This window comes from Maniola jurtina, chromosome 10, assembly GCF_905333055.1.
Source record: "Maniola jurtina chromosome 10, ilManJurt1.1, whole genome shotgun sequence".
Classification (NCBI taxonomy): Eukaryota; Metazoa; Arthropoda; class Insecta; order Lepidoptera; family Nymphalidae; genus Maniola; species Maniola jurtina.
In genome coordinates this window covers 13,238,006-13,262,470 of record NC_060038.1, presented here as the reverse complement: position 1 = coordinate 13,262,470, position 24,465 = coordinate 13,238,006, and the positions used below count along the sequence as shown (strand labels likewise).

At 34.5% G+C, this 24,465-nt stretch overlaps 2 protein-coding genes and 1 long non-coding RNA gene across 3 annotated transcripts in view; all 3 read right to left on the bottom strand.

Annotated features, from left to right (window-relative positions):
* The window catches only part of LOC123869110 (choline O-acetyltransferase), a 77,531-nt gene that overhangs the window by 28,466 nt on the left and 24,600 nt on the right, over positions 1-24,465 (bottom strand). The window lies entirely within an intron of this gene.
* LOC123869261 lies at positions 1,361-24,422 on the bottom strand. The gene is made up of 4 exons (XR_006796852.1): positions 24,372-24,422; positions 18,829-18,834; positions 6,339-6,344; positions 1,361-1,372 (listed from the first exon to the last, which is right to left on the bottom strand). It is a non-coding gene; the product is annotated as an uncharacterized LOC123869261 (long non-coding RNA).
* On the bottom strand, positions 13,168-17,053 carry LOC123869236 (vesicular acetylcholine transporter). Its single transcript, XM_045912072.1, has one exon. It carries the CDS (start codon positions 16,922-16,924, stop codon positions 15,131-15,133), a length of 1,794 nt encoding a protein of 597 aa, XP_045768028.1. The 5' UTR covers positions 16,925-17,053; the 3' UTR covers positions 13,168-15,130.

Genomic DNA, 24,465 nt, shown 5'->3' with positions numbered 1-24,465 from the left:
ATATGACTGGAAAACAATTGTAAGTTATTGTATTTTACTTGCAAATAAAAAATACTTATTAATACTTAAAAATATTATTTAAAAATAATCCATACAATAATTACTTAAAAATAATCGATTAATTATTCTTTAACCACCTATACAAGTGACATTTTCTTACTAAAATCCACTGTAATCTGGTCAATTGTAACTTTCTTATGAAAGTATTTCTTATCTTATCAGTTATGCCTATTATATCTTACCTTATCAGTTATGTCAATGAAACAGTCTTTAAAATTTGGGACACTTTGCTTATTCATGTATTTTTATTTAGAGGGAACCTAACATCTGCAAAAAGAGAAGGCACTTTGGCTTTCTCCCCAGAAAACCCACTCACCAGAAAGGTGACACAGGATGCCATGGCCATGGTGGCATTAGATAATCTTGATGGTTTCATAGCTCTATTGTTTGACACTAAAATGCTCCCTGATCCCAAAGGATTTAATGATTCTAAGGCACTTGAGGTAGCCCTAACTCAACCAAATGCTATGAATCACATCCTTGTTGGTATACAATTTGATGATAATATGGCAAGTGAGTAATTCATATTGTTTACATAAATTAATTGGGTAGATATATACATTAATAATAATATTAGCAAAAAAACTGTGTCAACAAAATAACAGGGTTATCAGATTGATTATTTATATTTTAAAATGCAAAATATCTCACACTGATACAGATGACACAGATTTTCTACTATCTTCTCTAATTTGTAGATGCTACAGAGTGGCCGGATAATATTGAGGTGACATTGAGGTTTCCAGCAGTAATGAGGATTCCTATGGTGGAACATCCATTGAGGATTAGCTGGAGGACAAACCTCTTATTCCCATTATTCCCACAGCTTGGGACTTGGCATCGCTGCAATGAATCCAGAACAGCCCAGGTCTCGATGGAATCGAAGGCTTTCTCGTAGTCCACAAACGCTAGACAGAGGGGTAGATTAATACTTGTTATTTATTATTAACTCTTCAGTCTACGATCACTCAATTTTTCTCAGTATCTTTTTTTAATTTCTATATAATATGTATGAAAGGAAAAGCTGACTGACTGATTGACTGACTGATCTATCAACGCACATCTCAAACTACTGGATGGATTTGGATGAAATGTGACATTTTGATATACCTATGATACTATTGTTATATGGTGTCTGTAGGTAGATACCAATTTATATTTGCTTGTTTCATATCGGTTCACATATAAAACTTCATTTTAATTCACTTAAGATGAGTATGACTCCAAAATGATGTGTAGGTTCAACACACGAATTTAAATGTCGATCAAACGTATAAAAAATATTGCTATAAAAATCTGCCGTGCAAAATATCTAAAGGCATATAATGAGAGGGCGCCTTCAGGGATCCATGAAAATTTAACAAGCGTCCACCCCTAAGAAACAAGTCATAAAATATTTAAACTCCCATAAAAACGTAATAGCTCGCTGGGGCAGAGGCCCCATCGCCTTTTGGCGTAATGATAAAAAAACGGGCCAAGTGCGAGTCGGATACGCACACGAAGGGTTCCATACCATCGTACGAGAAATAGCACTTTTTAATTATTTTTTACTAGCTGATGCCCGTGACTTCGTCCGTGTGGATTTACGTTTTTCAAAATCCCGCGGGAACTCTTTGATTTTCCAGCATGAAAAGTAGCCTATGTGTTAATCCAGGGAATACTGGACGGATTTGGCTGAAATTTGGAATAGAGATACTATTCCAAATTTCAGCCAAATCCGTCCAGTAGTTTTGCGTGAAGGAGTAACAAACATACACACACACACACATACACACAAACTTTCGCCTTTATAATATTAGTGTGAAGTGTGATGATGTAACCACGAATTCATGATTTTCGGATTATTCCTTTTACTTGTGTTGTGAAATATTGCCACCTACTAAACTTCATAATTCTAGATTAACAGAAAACACCTCATAGGTTTTGATTCCCTGGACAGGTTTTGACAGATACAACAGGCAGACAGAAAACAAAGTGATGTTATAAGGGTTCCTTTTTTTCTCTATCGATACGGTACCCTAAAAATATATCGCCCCATTTTTCACAAGACTCAAAAGGGAAGCCTTCAAAGCGAAAGCTAGGTAAACGTATTTTCGTGAAAGGAATAAGAAATATACATCTCCCTATAAATTTTGGAACATAGTATCTTCGAGCGTATCGTATCATTATCCTAAGAAAACACTTACCATTATGACGTGATTAATGGATAGGGTTCACGACCCTCAGCAATGAGGATGATGCAGAGAGGAATAACATTTATACTGAAGGGTGACTTTTAGTTACACCATTTTACGTAGCATAACATCTACGCCGTAACTCGCGTAGAGTATGTACCTACCTATGTGACGTTTCAAAGAAAGTCCAAGTATCAATTTTGATGAACCTATTTACCTGCCTACATGACCAACTTTCATACAAACTCTTAAAAGCCTTCTTTTATCTTCTTAGGGATGAAATTCCCAAAAATCCTTTCTTAGTTAGTGCCTTCGTCTTATGAAAGAAATCTTATTTCAAAAATTAAGTTTTAGAAAACTTAAAACTCAGCGATTTAAGCTGTACGTTGATAGATCAGTCAGTCAGAACTTTTTTTAACTTTTGTACGACAAAACCTTCTTAGTTACAAAAAAAATCGGTGATTTCCACGACCGGCAAACTAGAAACCGTAATAAGCTCGCATATCCTACGCTCCGCCTCAGGAAAGTGGGAAAGTCGTTTGTGGGAATGAGTATTATATTTTATAATAAAATTCCACAGTCAATTTTAGACTTGCCTTTACACAAGTTTTAAAAATCTATTTAAAGTATGCTCCTGAAAAAAGCTTAATATACAATCGAAGATAATTATCTAAATGACAAAAAAGCTTGGATTTGACTCGCTCCAACAATACACGGCGCTGCAATTGCTTGTATACAGTATGGCATATTATTGTAAATTGAATATGTACTTGAAAAGAGCAACCGCCGAGTTTCTTGCTGGTCCTTCTCGGTAGGAACGGCATTCCGAACCAGTGGTAGATTTTTTTGACGATTCAAAAGCACTTGTAAAAGTTTAATTGAATAAAAACATTTTGAATTTGATTTAGAACTCAGAACCAGTTTTTTATATGTATAGATAGATATAAGTGGATCAAACATTTTGGTTTAACTTTCCTAACAAAAGATGCCGTTAGTACAAAGTTCTTATCACGAACCCACCTACAGTTAAACATTTAACAGATTTTATTCTTACCCATCATCTTTGTACCCAGTACAACACCCCTAACAGCTTAACAACACAATTACGATATTGTAGCTACAACCTTACCTACAGACCAACAAACGTCGCCCTCGCTAATTAGACTAATTACTATTGAAAACAACTTTACCGCGCCCTACGAGCCCTTTCGACCCACCCCAATCGAATTTAAACTTAAATACCAAAGCCACACAGTTCAAACTTAGTTACCATAGCACTAAATTAATCCTATTTATACGCCAAACGATAATATACTCAAAATTTACCTGATAGAGTTGATAGTCCTGTAATACTGAATAAGTCCCGAACCAAAACGTTGGGCACTAAAGAATAAGCAATATGAAACTTTATGTGAAAATATTAAAGTTGAATTTCGTTATAAAGATTCATAAATCGATTGTTAAAGTAATTGGTTGATTTGCATAGAAAGTGAGGGACGGTATTCGTGATAATGATCAAAGAATTTACTTTTATTTTTAAATAACTGATACTTTCAATAAATTCTATCCAAAATAGTTTAGTTTATACTTTAAAGCATGGCTAAAGGCTTTCAATATAATTTTCATGATTTACTTAACTTTTATTTTACGTTTTAATTAATCATTATATCTTAAAAAAAATATCGTGGCACATTTTAATGGTGTGAAACAAGATAACTACCACTTACAACTTTATTTGTCGGAACAAAAAGAGAAAGAAATTTTGGTTGATTTCTTCTTAAGGTAATTTTTTTTCTTGATAGCCATACCAAAGTAAACTTTATCTTGCTATTGTTGGTCCTTAATCATAAAATGAATGTAAAAATAGGAGATACGTAGTGAAAAAGAAACGAATACAATTTGATGTAACAAGTATATTCGATCACTGAATTAAATTTGATCACGTTACATACAACTATATAGAATCATAATCGATTACTGTGTATTATCTTGATTAAGCTAACCGATACAACTACTGACTCGATTCATTGGTGAACAATTTGAAAATCACATCTAGATCATCAGGATATGTAACACGTTGTACGAGTAAAAACGCGTTCTCTAGCGACTATGCGTAAAGCGTAGGTTTCTAGAATCACATCACTTATACACAGTGTACTAATAAATAAATTACTAGCAATCCGCATTGTGACCAGTCGGTCAGACCAACTGAAAATAAATTATGCAAAACACTGCTTTTTACTACTACCTACTATAAGCTTTCTAACAACAGGTTATTACTTTGGTTTTTACCAATAACTTATAATAAGAGATGTTATGCTGAATACCAATTATTCAGCAATTTCCTTGATAAAGGTATCGAACGCAATAGTTCATGAATTACAATTGGTACCTGATTGCTACATGTACCTATAATATTTCACTAATCGAAAACCATTTTATGATTTACTTTTTTACACGATATAAAATTTTGTACACACTTTGGTATTTTTTTAACGAAATGTTCACCAATAAAAACGAATGTGATACATATCTACATATTTTAAAAATCTAATTTTAAGAATACATTAAACAGGTAACTTTTATTAATATTGATTTCATCCAAAACCATACACGTACAGATACACCGTTATATGTCTTTTTCCTAGCTATGCCATCGTGTATAATTTTGGTACTTATGCGATTATTACTATATATGTATATCAGATACACATAATATGTGCGCAGAGTGATGTGTATTAGCAACAGCATTGTAACTTATCTTCGAGAAAATCCAGATCTTGATAACTAAACTATAGCCATTCGCCTTAGTATAGTGTAGTAGTGCGCCATGAGTCTTCAATGCATTTTAAAGACTTTATTATGGTTTGTACCAATATGAAATGTCTATATCCATTGCTGGTATTCCATATTAAGAATACTACTTCATATTTTTATGGTATTTAAGCCCTATGCTTTATTTTCATTTTATTTTATTTTATTTGTTTATGAGCCGCCTACAGAATTACACACTTACGTTTATGGAAATGATAGCAACTGTCAAGGCACTGTCACATAAGGCAAAAATGCATGGACCTCAAAAATGAAACATGTTCACGCACACCTCACTCCACGCACACAAATTGTAAATGTTTATTTCTATACAGATTATGATGATATTTTATTTATGTAATTATGATAAAATAATTTTAACATTCTACTCACTTAATTTTTACAGCGTTGAAACTATAAATAGTTATTTATTTAAAATTCCTACTACGTTAACTAACAAAGGTAATATATGGTTATGTATAATGATAATACATACTAGTACATGAATTATTATATTTAGCGACACTATAGATATTATAAGTACTGAGATACAACAATATTTTATGCTATGCAAAATAATGTATAATTTTTCTTCTTACTTACGAGTTACCTACATTTTAAATGAATCTTAATTTTTAGCAAATGTTCGTCTGCACATAGTAAATTATTTTAACAATTGCTAGAAAAATATTTATTTAATAATGATGAAAACAACATATTTGAAAAATGTTAACAATAATCTAATCATATTTAAAATCAGTTAAAATCACTTAATATTTAAAGAAAAACAGTAAATATGTCAAATAATATACTATATCACAAGTAAATGGGTAAGCTAGCTTAGCTCTTTAATTTTGCTAGCTAACTAAATAGTTGGAATATGAAGATATAGTTACATTTATTATGCAAGTTGGTGTATTTCCTTGAATCTGTTAAAGACATTTATATAAGTGTTTACTGATCAAAAGTGTCAATATGCAAACCTACACCCTCTAATGACAATATTAAATACTATCCTACTGATCCCTTAATCCAAATTAAACTAAGTTTAAGTATGGTATAAGTACTTTAACATTTGCTAAGCAAACAACTACGAAGATGTCTTGTGATTTTTATGGCTATATTTGTGCTTAAAGGCTAACATTAAATTTATATTTATATGAGGTATTTATAAAAGATGTATTACTCATTTAATAGTAATTTTATTTGATTTACAAAATTTGCAACTTTTACATTGAAATTATGATGGCAAATAAATATAATTGTAGTATAAATTAAAACCTCGTCCATCACTGAAAACTTGGGAAGATAACTACATCAAAATAACTTTCATTAAAATTTTAAGTGCTTCAATAAGAAAACCACAATTTTAAAAGACATTAAGTTTTTCTGAACTCTTAGATGATTTTAAATAAGTGCAATATTCGTGTAAGTTGTAATATTCATGTTACAACTTTCTAATTTTTACAATAAAACTAAATGCCACATAGAATCATTATGATTATTATTAAACATAAACAAAATTAGGTACATCGTCTTACGTCAAATAAAATACTCATCATTTTTCCGTATTACATTATTTACCATTTTACTTTAATAAAGAGTAAAATTAATAATAATTTTGAGATTAAAACAAAACAAAATATTACACTTTCACTAAGCGCCTATAAAATACACGTATAAAAAAATAACTGAACACTTAAAGAAATATCTTATATTTCTAAGTGATATTGCACTATAACACGCTTTTTGTGGTAATATTAACACGAAAAAGTTATTAGCTTAAACCCTTACTAAGTACATTGTAAGGGTGTATACTTACACCCTTATTAAGTATTTTTGCTAAAATTATCTACGCAGTTCTCTATGTACAAAATATTATAATGACTGGTTGAATCGATCGAATAGATGTTACTATCATGTATAATATGACATCAGTTTCTTCTTCACTGAAAATATGTTCCATTGGCTATTATTGAATTTGGATAGAGTATGAACTTTCGTATCATAAATTACCTATTTAATAATACATAATTACATATCTGTCCACATTTGAAGGGCTTAAATCAAAGCATTTCAGTTTTTAAATGGCTTGATTGAATTACTGTGATTTTACGCTCCATTGTAATATTTAACTTTCGAAAGACTATATTGTGTGTCCACTTTCATTATGTTTTCTAAAAAAATGAAAAGAGTCTTACTATAGTAACTTAACACGAGAGTTAAGATACATAATTTAAGTTAAAGATAGGTATAATATTATTGATAAGACAAAGAACTAGCGGACGGGTGTTGATCTAAGAGAGAATATCAACTGCAAACATAAGGCAAATCCTGTTTAATTTAATATTTACATACTAAATCATTAAGAAGTCTGCTGAAACTTCTATCCAAATTAGCAACGTAAACAGTTGTAACTAGTTTACGAGCATATTCATGGAAGATGAAAAAAAAAAAAAAAAAGATTCTTGTAGACATTACATAAATTAATATATGATAAATGAATTTATTCTTAAATATTAATAAAAGTATAACTACTAAATATTAATTAATTGACGTAAAAAAGATAATATAAATTTAAATAAGATTACATTTCAGAAGAAATCATTTATGAGAAAAACGTTTCACCATTTTAGATGTTTGCAGTTGTATTCAAATAGAAAATAGCTAAATACGTATATAGTCACACATACACATACCCAAGTACGTACAAAGACACAGACTCACCCTTTCGTATCCACACAAACTACAAGATAATATTATAGTTACAATATACTATTATTAAAATGTTCCTATGATTTAAAATAAACTACGAAGTTAAGCCACTTTTCTCAGTAGCTTTACCTTCACAAGCATTATTTCAAAGTAAATAGACCGCTCATTTAATTCTAAATAACCTGATATAAAACTTTTCTCAGACAAGATCATTATAAAGTTGTATTTACACACAATGTGTCTAATGGAGCTTTACTCTATTTGAAATTTTACTCGTTCAAACGTAACTTGTGCTAATTCAAAGTTTTATGGTTATTACGCGTCCAGATATTATGTTTTCATGAAATAGTACTCGAGATAAAACTTTGCCAATGCGCAGTTTTATCTCTGTTTTACGACAAATAGATTTAACCAAATAATGGCCTCAACTGATTAAAATTACTAACTAGCTAAACACTTTTTATACCTAGTTTAAATTAACAAACAAGTTGTGCTATTAGTTTTCAACAAGACTTGTTTAAAAACGTCAAATATCAAACTTGTATTATCATTGTTTCAAATACATTTGTCTCTCTTTTGAGATAGCAAATAGTTAGAGTCAACAAAAATGTTTACAAGTATTTTACAAGTTTTTTGTAAAACTCCTGTCACCACCAAGTCTCCATTTGTTTGTGGTGTCTTTGTTTGGTATATACAATCGCAACGACACGTTCAAGACCTTGGTATAAACGTGTAGTTGTTAGGAGAAGTTAGGAGTTCGAAATTATATCATAGTTATGGTTATCTTTCAAAAATTATACTTTTTTAATATCTTTATTTCAATTTTAAAGTAAAAAGAAGACTAAACCTTATCTTCTTTTCTATAAATATAACAAATCAAATTTAAGTGAAATTTTTGCACCAATCTGAATTAAACCTGTTTAAATAATATTAAACCTTTTTAATATTTGCAAACCTAACATTATTTTTATTTTTAAAAATTAGTAATTTATCTATAAAAGATATTACTGTGCGTTTAAAAATGTAGATACAATAATACAATATTAATTTAAGTACAGTAAAAATGTGAGTATATTAAAAGACACACATATAAAACTATTACATAAATTGTATATCTTAGCCTAATGATATGTATGCGATATTAGGTTCGTTATTGCTGATATAACTATGGTATAATAGACATAATTATTAATAATATGTATAATGTTATTACTGAGCTTAAACACAGCGTTATATCGTGGACTTTGAAGAAACAAAGGTAAATAACGTTATGAAACTTATACGTATGTAATATTTAAAAATACGTGAGTAGTGTAATCTGATATGTACCATATTTGGTGAAAGTGGTTGATTCCACCGTTTTTTAATAACTTTTAAACTCCATAATATCATATCAAAGTCAATTTTAATTTTTCTTCTTATTTTGATCATTTTCATCAAAATCCACGACAGTACATCTATCTAAAAGTAAGCCTCACTCAGCATTGATAATCTACTAAGTAATTGAATTTCGGGAGAATTTGACACGAAATTGACTTAACTTACGATTAAAGGTCTCTACCCACTAAATAGAATTGCACAACTGTCGCAAGCGCACCTTCATAATATTAATGGCAAATATTCTGACAATTACTACTTATATACACATGCTATAAAAAATTAAGATGGAACATTTTGTGTACAGATCAATATTCACTAACCGAGTATTTAACTGCAATTTTACATATATGACAACTGCACGAGCACTCGGTGTCAACTGTTCAAGCACTTGACATAATATGCATGACTACCTGAACTTTCACGACTGCTTGAAGCAGTCGTGATTGTTCAAGCAGTTTTTCAGACGGTGAAAGTAAAAAAATAGTTCGCCATGCAGTTAGTTGCAACTTCAAGTTGCCTATGTATGGTTGCTTTAAGATGATACATAGAAAGTATTAAGATAGAAGGTATTTGTATAAACTTATTGCCTGATTATTTTTGGAGCTGTGCTTGAGTTGATAGATGTAGTTTAAGCTGAATCCTTAATTTTTTACTTTTAATTTGCGATTTTTCTTGATAATACGATATAATCGTATTATGTTATCTTAAAGACTTACCAGTCTGTGCCATCAATGTTGTAAGGTTGACGATAATCATAATTTTTCATATAACAAAATATCATATACGCCTTTTTTGTATCGGTACGTTTGCGACCATAGTGCGGTTCGATGTAATGAGCGACAACCTTAAATAATAATATTTGATCGAACTTAGATTACTTGAATTCTTAATAACTCTATAATTAGCAACCATACCTAATGATAATGCTGCCCCCGACGAAAGTAGGGAAATATTTCCTGGCCTCTGCCATTTTATGATCATATCTTGGGTTTTCATTAATTGATATGATATAACACTAGAATGAAACAAAATAAATACAAATAAATCAGATATCGAGCCAGTCAGTCAGTCAGTCATTTTATTAGTCTTAGAAAACCTAGTCCAATTATATCGCAGTGGATTCTATTCCAAGAGGACTATATTCAGAGCTATTTCCACACAAACGAAGTTTTATTCTTATTTGAATATACTAATCAGTCAAACTCAATGAAATTTTATCTCTGAGCCCTTGTAACCTTAAAACTACATATTTTAGGGTAATAAAGAGCGTTGTTTACAAAATTTCATTGATGGTTTGATTGGTAAAACACACGCGCTTCAAATACACTCCTCTTAAGCTCAAAATCATCACATGACTTTCAAAGGCTCTTGCATCCTTACCTTGAGGTAAGTTTTCAACATGGCCAATATAATTTTTTTCTTCAAACATATTCCAGAATACTTAAGTTAGATAAAAAATTAAAAGTAAAAGAATATAAAAACTGTTAGATAATTCCACCTAAAAACTTAAATGAAAGATCACCTGTTGTCGGGAGCTGTATCTATTTGTGCGCCATAAATTAATGTGCTATAGGACAATCCCTACGAATACTATTGTACTTTGCAGGCTACCCACTAACTCCACGAGAAAATATACCGAATCAACCTTCCGTTTCATTGACGCAAATGCAAATAATTAACCAACTACCTCTACATTAGTGCATCTTCCCTTTTAAGATCATAAAATGTTAAACATAGAATACTGTTGCATCTACAGCATATGTATCATAACTTAGAGATAAAACATTTTTCAATGTTTTAAAATCAATGCAAGAAAAATTATTTGGCAAAAAAGATATTTTGTATAAATTATTTAAAAACGTAGTATTTAATGAATATCTTGCTATTACTACGAACTGCTATGCTGTTGCTATAAGAATAGAAACAGTCAACGCGTTTAAATAATAGGTTAAATTTTTATTAAAATAGTTAATTAAATAGGTGTTTGAATATAATAACTCTTTTACTTGTGTACAGTGTACACTATAGTATTCCACATTATTTATATTACTTAATTCGAAATAATTATAAATAATTGTGCTTTATCGCAATATTATATTTTATATTGAATTTCATGTTTTGGGCCTCATATTTAAAGGAAGATGACACCCATGTAGAGCTAATTTCAAAGCTCTTGAAAATACATTACAATAAAGAATATTAATTATTCACAATAATCACTTTTTACTTTATACACTCTTTCAATTGACATGTCGGGCTCGTCACATTTTCTTGTACAATTAACTTTAGTTATTTTAATTTTGTATTCCTTTATAGCCGAGTTTGTGATTATATTTTTGTCCTAGGTCATATCAGTGGGCACTACAAAATGATATTTTAACATGAAATGCTTGTCGTTTAATCCCACACCTAAACTATACAATGAGAACGATAAACACTTTTTTGCGTTCAATTAACACTTTCTTAGTGTAGTTAATTTAGTTGCCTAATATTAGTTTCTCTTTTTAATCAAGAAAAAATATATTCATCACTTTTCACGATATATGTTAATTCGAAATATTAGTCGTATCTCTCTTGCTTTCTTTACTTTGGAATACGAGAATGCATACCACAACATGTTTTAGGGTATTTTCCACATCAGGTATTATGTAAGGAATTCAAAAAATATTTAAAACACAAAAATACTATATTGTTCACTTATCTAGGTAAAATATTATAAATAAAATCATAAAAATATTTTATTTCAGACAGTAATAAATTGTGTCCATTATGATGAACAACATTATTCTTTTAAGTCAATTGTAGTAGTTTAGATTGTTTTTAATGTTTAAGACATTTTGATCATCATTTTAACCCACTGTATGACCTCTGTACTCTTCAATCTTGACACCACCTTACAGCTAAATAATACAAATATGTTAGAAATAAAATTCAAATATGCGGCTAAAAACGACAGCAAATATCTAATCTACAATTTCGGTAAAGGTGCCCACTTACTATAACTGAACTGCAGCGTTCAGCTGCAGTTCAGTTATAGTAAGTGGGCACCTTAAAAGTAAAGACACAATGAGTATCAGTATTTACTGACCTTCTTTCATTAACGACATCACATTTTATGTCGGTCAGCTATTTAATGATCATATTGACAAAAGGGAAAACAGCAAAATTCACACGAGAAAATACTCTCCTTCATAAAAATAAAGACTACCGTATCTGACAAAATATTTTTGAACATTTTAATTTTTTTACTTTATCGTAGTAAATTTATCGAAGTAAAATTTCTAAGAAAGAAAGTGCTGATTTTTAACGTATAAAAAATCTTCTATTTTTCATTTTTAATAACATTTTGTCAGATATTGTAATCTATGTGGGAGTCATCGGGTTGTGGACTGTGGTACACCCGAGGTTTTTAAAATATTTTTTCTTGAAAGTATTTTCATTGATTACCAATTTTTCCCTAAAGTGTGTATTAGAAACATGAAGATATTTATACTTTATAAATATATGCGTTTATTTATTTTTAAAATTTCAATTTTATCTCAATGTGTCTTGACTTTTAGACAAAAAATATGAAGTACAATTTTATTATTAATACCTATTAATTATTTTATAATTTAACCTTAAGATAAGTGAATCAAAAGATTCTGATATGTTTCGTTACCTTGGTTGCAACTTTATCACAAGTTGATCTTAACTACTAATTAATGTTAATTGATATTAATTAATTGATTATGTTTAAGTTTATCCATAATGAGATATGACTTCGATATTGAAGAAGCATTGGAAAGAAATCGTCACACTTCTGACTAAACACAATTTAAATTTCAACTATTTTGGGGTACATTTATCGGTAATCATTAACTCTTTACGCCCTGTTGCGGTAGCGGTAGTCACGATAAGTCCGCAGGTTTTGTAATTATTACTTTGACGAGTTTTAACAGAATCATCGATTTTTGTAGGCAGAATTTAAGCTCAAGGCACATTGAGTCATCTTAAATACAGTCGAGATAAAAATCTGTTTGGTTTGCAACAGTTTAGAAAAGACGTGTCACGTCACATTTTATCCCGCAATGTGCCCGCAGCCTTATAACTAGTGAAAATAGTTCAGCGAAGTATCCACTGGTAATAAGACTTGCAGAACTCAGCTATCAATGTCATGGCAATGTCACTTTCTGTTTTAGAAACTAAAACTTGTAGAAATTACTTGCTACTATTGTTTACAAAGTGCAATAGCTTGACACTTGCCACAGCTGATTTCTGCAAATATTGCTAGTGGACACTTGGCTTTAGATAAGAGTACAACCTAAAAATTAATTCAGAGTTTCTCAAAACCTATAATCAAATCTTCGACAAAGTAATAATGATTATATTACACTTCATAGCTTTCACGTATACTATCGTATCTAACAAAACATTTGACTCTAGGGATTTCTTTAATTTAGATGAAAAAGTGACTATTATTTAGTCAATTTTCAGTAATGAATTTTTAATTGTTTGAAATATTTTTTTAGATACGCTAGTTTTTGTAGGAGCCATTAAAGATATTAAAATACTTGCGTACAAAGTGCTAGATTATTCATGCACACTTCGTTCCGAGCTCACCTAACATAATATGATAACGGAAAAGAATAATTATTCCTAATAGACGTAAGTGCCATTTAATAATGTACATATTTTTAGGCCCTTAACATCTAACTACTTTTTTACTGGATTGCGCCTTTTATTTTCTTCTTATATTTACATCTAAATACTACGCTTAAAAGAGTACAATATAATCTTAAATTGCTTCAAGAATAATTTTAATATCTTATGATAGTAGCGTAATATCGAGTGTCAATGTCTACACACACATGTAAATTTTAATTTTTATAATATGCTTATTTAATAATAATATATTTTATCTTAAAATATAGTGAAGTAGTGAGAAATAGATATCTGAATATCAAAACCAACTGGTTTCATTAATACCGCAAGTGTTGAAAAGTTGTAACAGTTTGAACAATGTACAATATCAACAAGAAATGTTAGAGCTGCCTACAAAGTCACATCTACCATTTACGACAATCTTGATGATATCAAGAATTCACTTTTGATATACGAGTCGAATGCCATCGGGGCCTGAGTTTTGTTATTATGAGCCTAGCCTAGCTAGCATAGCCTAAACAAATATCGACCAAATAAGCTAACTAGCAAGTTTGTTATCTCAGTATGTGAAAAACGACAGTCTGTATCCTTAACTACCAATTAGGTCACAGTTACAATACGTTTATACTGTCGTGATTGATATTCATTATCAAGAACATTTAAAACGGTTTAACTCACGTTTTTATCGAAGTATACGGGATTAGATTCGGGCATGTAAGCCGTCCTTACTCATTTTTTATGAAAATAGCGAGCAAACCACGGGTCACCTGATATTAAGTGATTACCGCCGCCCATGAACGTTTGCAGTGCCAAAGAAACTGCCAGCCTTTCAGGAATTTGTTGATCCGCCCCTTGAATTCATTCGTATTCATGGCCCTGTTCACGGCTTGTGGGTCAACTTCACCTGCCGACGATTTCGGCTGGTCTTCATCGCTGGCATCGTTGACGTAATCCAGGCAAACAGAAGAAATGGTATCCTGTTTCAATTATCATGGCAATAAAACTGAACAAGCTTATGAATAATGGTCGTGGACTAGTCTGGCATACTCCGATAAAAAGTGAGTTGAGCCGTTTTATTTTACATTCTTCATGATGGCACTCACCTCGCGAGCTTTCTGTACATTTTGCCTATATTAAAATTTGGTGTATTACAACGTGTAATTTTGTAGGCAACGGTAATACACTACGATACAGTAAGTTTTAAGCACAGTTAGATAATAGACATCTAGTCGGACACTAAACAACGCCGCCTGCTGTTCGCGGCTCAGTGATCGAAGTTTACTATAAGACATTTATAAATACACAACAAGTAAATTCAAAAATATAGACAACAATCCTAAACCGCTCTAGAAGCCTTGTCGGAAGGGGTTCCTGATGGGAGGCTGTGTTGGGGCTGGAGGCACGGGGGCGGGCGGGGGCGCGGCGGGCGCGGCGGCGGCGGCCCTGAAGGGGTTGCTGGCTGCCGGCTGCGGCTGCGCGGGCAGCTGCCGGGGCTGGCTGTAGGCTTCCTGCTGGTACCCCTGCTGCTCGTACCCTTGAGAATAATTCTGATACCCCTCCTGATAATCGTACCTCGAACTGTCCACGTCAGACTCCTGCATCTCTTGAGGCACATTGCTATACTCCAAATGATTCTTGAAGTCACCGTTCACAGGCCTCTGGTCTTGCATCGTGTAGGTCTGGTACTCTTTGTCTGGCGGATCAGCCATCAAAATATTAGCTTCGTTCTCGAACGGCTTGAAGTCATAGATGTGTCTGAGATACATCAGCACTGGAGCGTACAGCAAGTTACTGAAGGCGATGAAGAGATTGAGAGCCGTGAAGCCTATCATTTCGACGACCTCTCCAGCGATGATCGGTCCCACTGCGTAGGCGAAAGAATAAGATATGTCTGCGATTGCATAGATGCTCCCGTATACGGAGACGTACCGAACGTCCACCAAATAACCCAGAGTCGGTAATAATGCAGTATCAATGAGAGCGATGCCGAAGCATATCCCGCAAATTGGTATCATTAGCATTTTGTATGAAGTAGCGAATGGTATAATGAAACAGCATAAACCTTCGAGCGCTAAGCCAGCAGCTGCCATCAGCCACTGTAGATGGGGATACTTCTTTGCCATTTTGACTGTTATAACTACACCGAGAACGTGCGGGAAAAATGCCGGCAACCAAATCATTCCAATCTTCCAATTGTCTTTCGTTAGATTGTCTTCCATCCACAGCGATATCGTCGGCTCGAGAAATGCCAACGCGACGTTTGACATCATAAGAGCACCAGCGCAAACGGCAATATACGGATCTATTAAAAGTTTCCAAATCGGCGTACCGGGAGTCTTAGGTTCGGCCGCTTCTTTCATTTGCGTCTTTAAAGGTTTCATCACAAGAAGCAGCATAAATCCGTCCATGAGGGATACCAATGCGAGGATAAGGAAAGGTACTTCTTTTCCCGCAAACTGGTATAAAGCTCCCCCAAAAGGCGGCGCAACCAGACATCCAAAACTGATAAATGCAAGTGCTATACCTAATGCTTTTGAGCGTTCGTTCTCTTCTGTGAACCTGTCAGCGATCATGGCTAACCCAGAAGTATCAGCGAAGGCGGATCCTACGCCTTGAAGACTTCTCGCGAAGAACAACATACCGTAACTTCTGCCGCAAGCAAATATCGATGTGGACAGAAACATAATGATAAGTCCGATCATCATGGGTATATCGTACCCTATGCGGTCAATTAAGGCACCGGAGAACGGGTTAACCATGAGCTGCACTATCGCCTTCGACGCGAACAGAACTCCCGTTGCTGATTCTTGCCCTTCATGAGTGGCTGGGATGATTTTAGTTGGTATAACAGTTCTGTTGCCTACTATTATAGGTTCTAAAGTGACTACATGATCGTAGGCTTCCTCGCCCCACGCACCTATATACCGCAAGTAGTCCGGTATGATCGGCACGATAACCATATAAAGCATGTTGTCTAAGAGAAGAGCTATAGCTACTATGACTAGGATGATTTTCCTTTGCGTGGTGGGTTCCTGTATCTTCTCCCATAGTATCTCGCGGACCTCCCGCACTTCTAGATTTACGACAGGAATAACCGAACTGTCTATCTTCTGCCATATCGACTGTGGTGGTTCCGCCATCTTTGATTCTTCAGTTTAACTTATGGTGTACTTCTGTATTGCAAGAGACTATGAGCATGGTACTGCCTCCTCTTTAGCTTAATCGCTCATTTCATACGCGCCCGTCGCCGCAACACTCGATTGGGACTTCGGAACCTGACAACAGACAGAAATGATCATTTTATTTATCATTTCCTCTTCACATGAGTTAAGGATGCCCGCTGGAGCGAGCGCACAGTTTCAAAAGGAATTTGAGTCGATCTTTGTTTCTGTTAGTTGACATGGTTCCTCTATCCCGGGTATGTACCGTCGGCAACTCGCAAAGATGATTCAGAGTCCTTTTGAACATAGCACTACGAACATATAAAACATTTTAAACATGGGTGATTAAAAAAAACTGACGTGATCAAATTTAACTCTGTGTTCTAAAGTAAACGGACGACTGCCCTAGCCCTAATTGGTCTCAAATGCTAGCTTGCTTGAAAAACAGTGTTTTATAAAAACAAACATTCGAAGAACCGTGCCTCTGAGAGGGCATTTAATCGTAGTTTGGACTGGTTATCACCTGATAGTAAATAATAATTAATTAATCGATCTAAAGTACTATATCGATTGGTATGGGTAGGTTATGTGAGCCCAAAATGCATTATTAATCCCACGAAAACTCCTAGGGATCCCGACCCTCAGTAATGAGAAATACAACACTGAGTTAAAAGCTATACTGAGACAGAGAAAAAAATCTTGACGTTTCCTCTGATTTTGTCCTTCCAAAAGCGTTTCTTTGCAAAAGGGACAACTTTCATTCCCCGATTTTGGTAGGAATTTAGCAGTTTTCCGGTACCTATGTCCATCAGAATCGAAAAAGAAATTAGAAACTTTTAGAAATTACAAGAATATCTAGTTCAGTGTACTGAATAGCCAAAAAGGCTAGTATTAAGGAAAAATATTATTTCTAGTCAAAAAGACTTCATTAGGCCGAAGACAAGTGTTTGTATAAACCGTTTTGATGAGCCTACGATTGTAACGACTTGTTTAGCCCAAATCCAATTTGCGTCAGGCGTCGTTGTGAAGGCAACTTCATTACAGCTACAAAGGGGGACTTTCCTACTTTTCCATTTCGAAGAAAAAAGCTTGCCTTTCCAATCAGTAATTCGATATTTTTTTTGGATCGTTCGATGATGTTAAGTAGGTACCTACTTATTTTTCTCACTCAGGTAGTGTTTGTTTTAAGTACTTATTTAATTAAAAAGTTATGAAAATCAACCTATTTGTTTTTTTTTGTGGACCTATCTATATACTCATTATACGCTCGTATATATAATATTGATTATACACTGAGCTTGGAAAATATAAGACGCAAAAGGTCAAAAATAAAATCAGTTAATTTTTTTATTAGCGTGTTTTACAGATACGCTGGTACCTCACACAAGAGAACGGGGAAATATTATTATGATTTATTACTAGAACTAAAATTCCAATGAGTGACCAATTTAGACATTTGTGTCTAAGAGGACACAATACACATAAAATTGATATGTTTCTCAATGTGTTATGTGTAACAACAAATCATAAAAATATAAGATGGTGAATTTCAAAATGGCTGCTATGCAATTTTTTTAAAGTAGTTAAGTACATAATGTTATAATCTATACTAATATTATAAAGAGGAAACCTTTGTATTTTTGTATTTTTGTATGTTTGTATTGAATAGGCTCAAAAACTACTGGACCGATTTCAAAATTTCTTTTACCATTACTTAGAGGGATTCTTCCGAATCTGTATAGGCTATATTTTATCCCGGAAAATAGAAAAAATAAATGTCCACCCGTGCGAAGCCGGGGCGGGTCGCTAGTATCTTATACGATGGTACGGAAGCCTTCGTTTGCAAGTCACACTCGCACTTGACTGATTTTTGTTTTCATCACAAATACCTATATCCTATTTTGAGCAGACATTTGGCAGGTAGAAGTTTTACCCGTACATCTAAATAATTCAAATCCCCAGCAATACAAGACATCTTGAAGAGTAAAGGAAAACGTAGAAGCATCCTTAGCGCAGGACGTGGGAGGAATTTCAATGAAGGGAATCCCTAACGAGACTCGGAAGGGTTACTTCACGCTCGATATAGCTAGGCTATTGATGTTGTAGACATTGTTAGAATAAATTGGGCCTTCAAGAACTTTTATATGAATTCAATATTTTTTAACGGCTGATTTTTTTTTGTATTTTCTATTTCCATTAACTAGGTAGGTGAATATCAAATACAAGCTCTTTTCATACAGTTCACAATTTGTTTAACATAAATCCATAATTTATTTACCATTAATAAGTATATCTATCTGTCTTTTACCTTTTCATGGCTCAATCGTTGAACCTATTTCGACAAGAAGAGTGGCCTCCATGTAGGATTTGATGATTCTTCATCATTTAAACCATCGGCGACCCACTAAACTGAGACCCAGTATTCAGTACTCAGTTGTGGGCTACCGATGGCTCAGAGTTTTATTAAAGGACCATAGTCACTGCCCAAGGCCGATTAGCAGACTTCATATACTTAGATACTTTTGAGAACCAAAATGGAAAACTATCATCATGCAGGTTCCCTCACAATGTTTTCCTTCGCTATTTAATTGCTTAAAACCCCACATAACTCTGGAAAATTGCCAACTCCCAACCCTTTGAATCCGAAGCCGACATTTAAACCACTAGGCTATCATCGCATTTTAGCAAACACCAGTCTTAAACCTTATAATCAAAACACCTGTAAAAGTAAATCACGAATAGGTACCCACCCAGTAATTTCGATTTACCTAAAACTGATTTAAATCTGAGGCACAACATGCAAAGGCCACGTTAATAAAACGGGTCACGGTTAAAAGGGAAAAGAAGTGTTTTTAGATACCATTACATTTCCAACTATATATATGTATAACTATATATTATGGTTATATTGAAGCGTAGCGTAATTGAAGAGCGAGGCATTATGGATTGGGTTGTCTCAAAGAAGACGAATAACCTTGGGCTTGCCGAGACGGTCAAGCGGTTTGATAGCAAGCACGTAATTTTGTTATGCTTGCTCAAGCAGCTTGATACGCCTATCAAGCAAAGGCACTTTTTCATTTTTCGAACACTATTCAAACGTCGCGTCAAGCAAAAAACATAAAATCGTATCAATCACGGTCAAGACTCAAGCAAAAATCTACGTGCTTGCTATCAAGCTGCTTGACCATTTTGGAAACTTTTTATCAAAACTAAAAGAAGAAAAGTGCTAAAAAAAATTACGAGACATTTCGCCGCGATTAATACGCGTCAGATGACAGAAGGGCGGCTCATTTTTTTGCGCAACGGATCAGCCGGGCTGTCCAGCGCGGAAATGCAGCTAGTATTCTTGGCACCATTCCACGCGGGCATGATTTGTATAGTAATTAGATTTAAGTTTTAAGCTTTAAGTTTTATAGTAATATATTTTCTTTCATATAACTTAAAAAAAAAGAAGAATTAATAAGCTTTTTAAAATAAATACAACCCGTAGCTTTTTTACATTTTAAGATCCTGAAGATAAAAGCATCAAGTAGGTAAACATCGTAAACCATAGCCTATGGCCAACAGTGGACATCCACAGGCTGATTTTGATGATGAAACATTGTAAAAGGTCAACATGTTTGGCTCAAGCAAAAATCTACGGCGGCTTGACCGTCTCGGAAGCTTTTTATCAAAACTCAAAAGAAGAATAATAAGCTTTTTAAACCCTTTAAAATAGATACAACCCTTAGCTTCCTAACATTTAAAGTAAAGATAAAATACGGGTCAAGAGCCATCCAGTGAAAAGCGCTTAAATGTTGGCAGCGAGTTAGGAGCTCTGGCAATATAAAATACTACAGAACCAACGATGGAAAGTAATGATAAAATATTTGAAAGGTCTGCTTTAGACGAGCAAGTGTTCCGTACCTGAAAAAGAAAAAAGGAACCCTTATAGGATCACTTTGTTGTCTGTCTGTCTGTCCGTCCGTCCGTCCGTTGTGTCTGTCAAGAACACCAATCGGGTACTTCCCGTTGACCTAGAATCATGAAATTTGGAAAGTAGGTAGGTCAACCACAAGTAAAAGAAAAAATCCAAAATTCATGAATTTGCAGTTACAACACAATCAAAATTAAAATGTGTTCACGAAAAAATTAACTTACTAAAGTGTTCTAAATAAAAGTGTTAGGTACGTATATAATAACTTGTACGATGGTACTGAACCCGTCGGGTGCGAGTTGAGTTTTTAACCCCCGACCCAAAAAGAGGGGTGTTATAAGTTTGACGTGTGTGAAAGGTGGCTTGATCGAGAGTGTTCTTAGCTATAATCATTGCTATAATCCAAGAAAATCGGTTCAGCTGTTTGAAAGTTATCAGCTCTTTTCTAGTTATTACTGTAACCTTCACTTGTCGGGGGTGTTATACATTTTTGATTTACACTTGTTTAAAGATAAATGCACGTAAGTATAGTACACGACAGGTTGAGATGGCAATCGGAGCATGAGACGGGGGGACGCCCCGCACACCCGCACGTCACCCGCACTATAGCGCTATGCGGTATACCGCACCCGGTTAGTGCGGGGGTGTGAGGGTGTGCGGGGCGTCCCCACCACGATTGCCATCTCGAGCTATCGCGTATTTAGGTAAGTAAATCTACTGTTATTTTTTAGCTGCCGTTCTATAAAAGTACTTAATATTTTCTAAATCAGGAGTGTAACATAAAAGCAAAGACCTTGTCGGTAAAATATGGCGTGACTCTCATAAAGTTTTGATGTCGGAGTGGAAAATTGCTCACGCTACCAACAACTCAAAGAAAAGTACGAACACAGTTTAAAAATCTTACAGTGGCGCGAACTATGTAAGTATCAGGACTCAGAGCGTATGACAACAAATTTGAAATTGTTAATTTAACATTGCGAGTGTATAAAAATTAAAATATAAAATAGGTAAGTAGGTCCTTGAAATTTCTCGAAATATTGTCATTCAACCAGATACGAAAATATCAGCCAAATTGTTTGTGATTGTGGTAAAAATAAAAGCCTCAAAGGTATAAAATAAACTAAACTGAAAAGTCCATAGGTTTTTCGGTACCTATGAATATCCATCATAATATAGATAAATAGATAGATAGATAGATAAATATAATATTACAATATTGTTTATGAACAACGTAAGTACACAAACTCATATGATTGTAAAAGAAAACGGAAGAAACGTGATGGAAATATAAATAATGACTGGTTTACTGCAGAGGGGAGCTCTGCGCGACCCTAACGGAATTATATTGAAGGTAAACAGACGTATTAAAATGGAATGAAATTGCAATTTCTATAGAAGCGCCACCGCTCGCCGCACCCTGCTGTGCACACCTACAGGAGGTATCAGATTTTGTACGTTTAGTCAGTAATTGTTCGATCGCCGACGAGTAGCTGTAAACGAGTTGAGCTTAAAACTAGAAACGAGTTGGCAAGCATCGAGAAGCGAGTACTTAGTTGGCACAGTTTTGTCGCTGAGCTATGAGCTACTGTGCGAGTGCGGCGGTCAAATACCTACTATTGTGTCTCTTCTAAAGATCTTGCGAAAGGATCTGGGTAGGTACCCACCGCATTATTATCCCAAAAGAACTCCTGCCATTATGTGATCAATGGAAAGGAGTCACGACCCTCAGCAATGAGGAATACCACTATAAAGAAGACAGATCTCTGCTCAACTGTGTGAGTGTTTTAACCGAAAAAAGAGCCAACCAGGACAGACAAAGTTTGAATTATTATTAAACCGTGGTTCAAAATCATGGTTTCCTTGAAAATCAGAAAGATTTTGAAAACCTGTGAGATCTTTTCTAAGATCCCCTGTAGATATACAGTCGCTAGTCGGTGTCTTCAAAGGGCAGGTGAGGGCGAGGTGTAAGAGGGTGCGCACTCCCGGGGGAGGGGCAGTGACCTTCCCTAAAAAGACCAGTCAGAGTCACTTTCAAAGTGATCTACAACTTTATGAATTAAGGAACAGGGTAGCTTTTAGCTTGGAATTCAAACACATTTTGCACCTTGCGTGTAGAGATAAGGGTAGAGTTCATAGAAAATTCGTAGTCATCAAGCATCACGTCTTGTAATAGACATATAGCAATCTTATCCGATACAAAGTTTCAAATCTCCTTAACTTCTAATCCTAAGCTTGCCTGGCAGAGACTAGCAAGAGTCTCTTTTTAGAACGAAAAGGCCATCCGTACTTGGCCATCGTCCACCACGCTGGCTAAGTACGGATTTACACACCTTTACAAACTTTATGGAGAACTCTCCGACATGCGGGTTTCCTTACGGTGTTTTTCTTTACCATTTATAGTAAGTACCTACGTGCCTGTAGAGATTGCTCTAAGCAATAAGGCCGCCTTTGCACACAATTGTTTTTTCTGTTTTCTTCTTTCTGTGTTGTGTTCCTTTACATGTGTTTTTGTGTGCAATAAAGACTTCTATCTATCTATCTATCTATCTACGTGACAGGTCGAGGTCAATCGGGGTATGAGACAGAAGGACGCCCTGCAAATCCGCACATCACCTGCGCTATCTCGCACCGGGTCGCTCTGCGAGTGTGCACGGCGTTCCCACCCCGATTGCCATGTCGAGCTGTCGCGAACTGTAGTGTTCACCGTCAAGACGGACAATCTCATTTTCAAATAGTAACTAGACGTTATAATTAATCAAAATTAATATTAGATAAGTAGGTAGTTGTACAAACAAGGAATATGAACAACTACTTATCACTGTTCCCAAGATATAGCCCGCTGACAGACAGACGGACGGGACGGACGGACAGCCGAACAGCGGAGGCTGAGTAATAGAATCCCGTTGACATCCTTCGGGTACGGAACCCAGAGTTCGCTCTTTAGGGTTCCTTAAAGATGCCACCGACCTAACAATATGTAGATACCTAGTACGTAGGTTAGTCCTCTATTCTTGTCTAAACACTCGAAACACAAAAGCTTCAAGTAAGCTCTTTCTAGACAAAGTTCAAGTGTGCCCGTGCCCTATCGCCGACGGGTCTCGTGTTGTACCCATTGTTAATACCACCCTTTCCCGTTGGGTCTAGTAGTTAGCATGCCCGACTGAGGATAACTAGGTCCTGGGTTCAGGCCAAAAAGAGTTGTTAGGATTTTCTGTCCACGACTCCCCGCGGTTCAGCTCGGAGATAGTATAAAAACTTTTATTCTCCAAAAAAAAAAACTGGTTTTATTTTTTCTGCGTTAAAAGGGAATCTGTGCAAAATTTCAGATTTCTAGGTCGTAGCTATCTAGGCTAGGTGGCTTAAGCAGCAATGTGCAGGGTAAATACTTAGATCAAAAAAACCAAAAGACTTTGGGGTCGCAAGGTGCTAGAATGATGACCTCGCGTCGGATATTGCAGCGTTTGGCAGCGTGTTGAAGTCCCTACAAGAGACTTAGTCCCAGCTGTGGACCCGAGTAAGGAACCATCGGTGGGCGAGTCTGACTCGCACTTGGCCGGTTTTACAAAGTAAGATAACTATAACAAGTGGGGTATCATAGGTTGAT